Raw genomic sequence first — 5,218 nt, forward strand, 5'->3', positions numbered from 1 at the left:
TATGATGATCAACTTGAATCACTCTCTGTACTTAGTCTTGATCAACCTTGACTCTTTCCAACTCTATGACCAATCTTTGGATAATTCCTTAATACCACCTTGGTCAACTCATAAACTCCTTGAAACCAACAAATGTACTTCAAGAAATGCCTATGGACAAATCCTTCAAATATAACTCAATGCAACCATTAGTCCATAGATAATGTTATCAATTACCAAAACCACACATGGGGGCACCGCATGTCCTTTCATGATGTATGTTAATGTCCGCTTGCAACCGATCTTGTGTTCCTTTTGCAGCCGATTTTTGTTGTTCGTCGTTTGATCACGTAGGATAAATTAACGTTTGCATGTGTAGTATGGATATAAGGCGCCGGATTTAAGATACGCGGACGCAGAGTGGCAAATATAAGGGTGGCCGATCAGTGCCCACGGACACACGCGTCCGCGGGCGTTTAAGGGGCCGGATTTGCGAACTGCGGCGGCTGTAGATGCTCTTATGGCTCATAATCTTGCAAAGAGAACCATCTCCAGTACAATTCTGGCAAAGAAAGCCATTTCCAAAAAGAATTCCTTATAACTGTAGCTTTCTTTGCAGCAAAGGCTCAAGGTGTAAATTCAAAATGGCTTTTGAAGCCATCTCGTTTCCTAGAGGAGTTTCCTCTGTACACGGCCTTGGTTGCTAATAGTAATATAAGTACACTCAACTGAGAGCTCCCAAAAAGGAAGTAATAATTAGTTACATTTTTTTATTTAATGTGGTACTCCTGCATTTTATACAAAGAAGAATGATGTATTATGGACCAAACACATATAATGACGACGCATGTAGTGCACCTGCAACGGTAGCTTGCAATGCAGCATGTCTCGAAGAAGTGAAGGACCTGTGGTGCTCTATACAGCAAGAGGACTAGCTCCGGCAAACCCATGTACTACTAAAAGAAATCTGATATCTTCAGTTCAGACGCGTCAGCCTTACTGACGCGCAGCGCAGCGCAGTGCACGGTGAGCGCAGCTCGCTGAGAAACCCAGCCCGTCGGCGCACGTACGATCGTGTGGCGGCCTAGGACGTGTTGCTGCCGGCGGCTGGGCTCATGTAGACGACGTGCTGCAGGGGCCTCGCCGGCGTGGAGGAGCAGGACATGGAGGGGCTCTTCTTCACGATGGGGATGAGCGACTGCACCACGTCCGTCATCAGCGGCCGGTACTCCGCCTTGGTCTGTATGCACATCGCCGCGATCGCCGCCACCTGCACGCACGCGTCCACGATACAAAAAGGAAGAAGCTCAGAGCTGCACATCCATGGTGGAAATCGATCGATCATGAACGGAGGGGGCGCTGGTCACCCACCTGGATGAGATCCTTGACGGCGAACTGGCCCTTCAGGGCCGGGTCCACCATCTGCACGAGCCTCTCGCGGTTCGTCAGCCGTGGAAGAGCCTGTTATCACAACGCACGCACAGGAGTCATTTGCCATTGATTTCCACGTCATGAGAGCCAGACATAACGACTGAGACTTAGCAAGACCGATGATATAATGGCATGCAGATTTGGCGATGTTTCAGGGCGCCCCCAGCTGCTTACACAAAAAAGGGGTTCTATTATGCTCGTGTCCCCTGCTTCCGTTGCAAGCAAGCGAACCAGAGCGCCACGTATGTTTGTGTTGTGTTGTGTTGTTGGTCCTAATCTCGCTACTGTCACTATTATTGTGTATGTAATCCCCCCCTGCAGTTATGCTGTGTGTCGAACATCTATCTCGGTGACCACATGGTTGCCGCCGATTGTACGGGTCCTAGGTGGCTAAGACAAACCACATGATGAACGGTACGCTGCTGAACAGTGTGGTGAGTTGTGCACTGACCCATGAAACCAGGACGTGCTGTCCCGGCGGCCGCTGCGTGTCCACCGGCACCCGGCCCGTCAGCAGCTCCAGGAGCACCACCCCGTAGCTGTACACGTCCGACTTGGTCGTCAGCTTCCCCGTCGACGCGTACCTGCAATGCAAACCAGTAACAACAGCATCATCAGCCATGGATCTTCATCTTGTTAACCAGAAGCTGGGAGATTCGTTTACATACTCTGGCGCGAGGTAGCCGGTGGTGCCGAGGACGCGGGTGACGACCTGGCCGTTGGCCTTGTTGGAGCCGACCTTGGCGGTGCCAAAGTCAGAGACGCGGGCGCGGTAGTTGTGGTCGAGGAGGACGTTGCTGCAGTTGAAGTCGCGGTGGATGACGGCGGGGGAGGTGTGCTCGTGGAGGAACTCCAGCGCGCGGGCGCAGTCCAGCGCGATGCCCAGCCGCGTCTGCCAGTCCAGCGTCGGCCTCGCGTCCCGCTGCTCCCCAGCGGCCACGTCGACGGCGGGGATGACGGGGTGCAGGTGGCCCTTGAGGCTGCCGTTGGGCATGAACTCGAACACCAGCAGCCGGTGGCTCTGGTCCGCGCAGTACCCCAGCAGGCCCACCAGGTGCGGCGAGTGCATCCGGCTCAGCAGGTCCACCTGTAATAAACCGTAACCAAATGATTGATGATTGCATGGCTCGATCAGCACTCTGATCATTATTGATGTGATGGGGTTACACCAAATCCGGAAAACAAAAGTTAATGCCTTGAACAGGCTTAGTTAAGATACCTATTTTGCAGGTATAAACATGGAGAGAGTGCAAAAGAAGCAAGAGCGTCGACCCGCACACGCATAGTCACACACACACACACACACGTGGGTGCCGTTGTCTTGGATTCATCAATGAAATCGGGCGAGCAGAGAGCGAGTGCAGAATGAATCGACTCTGCATAGCACTCAGGTGCCAGTCAGCTAGGCAGTAGCCACCGTGCGCCCCTGGACTTTTGCCGCTGCTCTAGAAGATGGCCAGGCTAGCTAGGCAATTAAACCGCATGGACCGGCGCAGAAGGTGTCAGTCAGGTTCTTCATCTTGAATGGTGTGGATCCGGGATCTTCAAGCAACCGGCCGCAGACGAGCATATGCATATCATATGCATTGCACTGCCCGTGAACGAACTAGACCCACAAACGCTGTTGCAGACAACAGACCATCTACCCCGCAGAAGAAAAAAGACAATAGATCATCCAATTCTACACGTGATGTTAAAATACAGCGTAGTCAATTCTACACGGCGCAGTGAACTGCGATAGGAGCGTCCAATCTTCCCACAGGAAACTGAATATGCCAGTCCAGTCCAAAATATGGTTTGGCCGATGAGACAAGGCTACAAGAGACTGTGTCGAGCTGGGTTTTCAGAAGCTAACCAACTTGATTAGATTAGCCCGTGATGTGACTGTGAGCCCAGGCTAGGCTCGCTACACTTGTCTGAAATGATTCAGCGAGCCAGGACGATAAGACCACGGTTTGGTAGCAGGCTCACGTAGTAGTACCACAAGGGCGGTGAGTGACCTCTCCTGCCTCCCTCGCAAAAAAAAAAAAAAGACCTCTCCTGCCTGAATGGCAAGGGCAAGGGCACGGCGCGACCCTCCAGCTCGATCGGGAAGCAAGGGACCCTTTTTCCCGTGGCGCGGCAAGTTGCGCATGATCCGCCAAACAAACGTACTAGGAGGCAGGCACCGGCACCGCACCGCTATTCTGCCGCGGTTTCGCCTTGCTGACCCCGCAACACACCCGCTGCTCATTCTGCTGATGCTGGTGGTGATGCGTCTCTCTCACTCCCCCAACTAAAGACAACACCAACAGTCTGTCACCAACGCCCGCCCGCCCGCCCGCCCGTGGCCACGGAATGACCCAACCAGAATGCGTACTTGGATGCCTTCCTTCCCTTCCCTGGTTACGTACGCGTGCCACAAGCTCCCCCGACCCGTGCATGATCCATCCCAGTCCCAGGCGCTCGTCAACAACAAACAGCAGCAACAACCACGTACCCCGACGAACCACCCCCTCTCTACTGCTGCTGCTGGTTCAATTGCGTGTAGAAACTGAACTTAAGGTTGGTACGCGAAACAAAGGCGGCGTGCGTGCGCACGCCCGCGCACATGGACATGGACTTGCACCGTTGCACGAGACGTGAGCCGATCGATGTGGATATGCATGCGCAGCTTACCTCGACGCGGAACTCGCGCTCGCCCTGGCGCCGGGGGTCGAGCTGCAGGCGCTTGATGGCGGCCGGGGTGCCGTCGCCGAGCCGGCCGCGGAAGACGACGCCGTACGCGCCCCGCCCCAGCACGTTGCCCTCGCCGAACCCGTCCGTGGCGCGCTCCAGCTCCCGGTACGTGAACACCTGCGCGCCCCGGCTCCGCGGCTGCACCACCGCCAGCCCCAGCGGGCCCAGCCGCCCGCCGTATATGCACCCTGTGCCACACCACCCAAAACCAATCAGCACCAACGTTCTTCGAGGCCACACCGCAGTGGAGTACTGCTGCATTGGTTGGCACGCTTACCTGTGGCGGCGTAGCACCTGCCATTCTGGTAGCCGCGGACGCTGCTGCCGCAGCTGGACGCCGGCGCGCCGGGCTTGTCGCCGTCCACGCTGTCGCCGGCACCCACCAGCCTGAGCTTCGCCCGGCGGGTCAGCACCAGGATGAGCGCCACGGCCACGAGCAGCACCAGCCCTATCGCCAGCGCCGAAAGCGGCAGTATCGCGAAGAGAGGGTTCGACCGGCCGTCGTCGCCGCCGGGCCGGAGGGGCGCCGGCCACGGGGACAGCGGCCAAGGCGCGAGGAGCGCGTCGGCTGCGACGTCGGCGGCGGCGAGCGGAGAAGGTGCCGGCGGCGAGGGACTGAACGCTGCCGCGTCTGCCATCCCCGCCCGAGGATGTCCGGCCGGGTCAGCAGCAGCTCGAGCAAGTGGTGGAGCGGGCGGTGTACAGGGAGATAAAGGAGTAGCCGAAGCGTAGCGTGCTCGCGGAGGGAGATATTATAGGAGGTGAGGAGACGAGGGGCGCACGAGAAGGGTATAGAAGTGGGTATTCTTCTCTGAATCTACCTGAGTCTGAGTGTGGTCTAGCAGTACTTCAATCTACTCCGAGCGCACCCTGCATCCTGCACGCGCGCGCGGTGGGACGAAGCAATGTAACTGCACCTGACACGGGCCGGTAGCTCGCCGGTGCCGCCGATGTGGACGCCCGGGGCGGTAGAATACGGTGTGGTAGCTGGTACGTTTTCCGGTGAATTCACGCGACGCTGGCGTGTGGCCATGGTCGCATCTTCGGACGTGCTCTGGCTTTGTCGCGCGAGGGACCACGCACGAACGAA

At 56.7% G+C, this 5,218-nt stretch overlaps 1 protein-coding gene across 1 annotated transcript; it reads right to left on the reverse strand.

The window, feature by feature from the left end:
• Positions 1-724: 724 nt before the first annotated feature.
• On the reverse strand, positions 725-4,902 carry LOC123181934 (probable serine/threonine-protein kinase PBL7). Its single transcript, XM_044594346.1, has 6 exons — positions 4,406-4,902; positions 4,069-4,316; positions 2,079-2,497; positions 1,862-1,994; positions 1,351-1,440; positions 725-1,249 (listed from the first exon to the last, which is right to left on the reverse strand). Exons 1-6 carry the CDS (start codon positions 4,764-4,766, stop codon positions 1,064-1,066), a joined length of 1,437 nt encoding a protein of 478 aa, XP_044450281.1. The 5' UTR covers positions 4,767-4,902; the 3' UTR covers positions 725-1,063.
• Between the last annotated feature and the right edge of the window lie 316 nt (positions 4,903-5,218).

Source organism: Triticum aestivum, chromosome 1D (assembly GCF_018294505.1).
Source record: "Triticum aestivum cultivar Chinese Spring chromosome 1D, IWGSC CS RefSeq v2.1, whole genome shotgun sequence".
Classification (NCBI taxonomy): Eukaryota; Viridiplantae; Streptophyta; class Magnoliopsida; order Poales; family Poaceae; genus Triticum; species Triticum aestivum.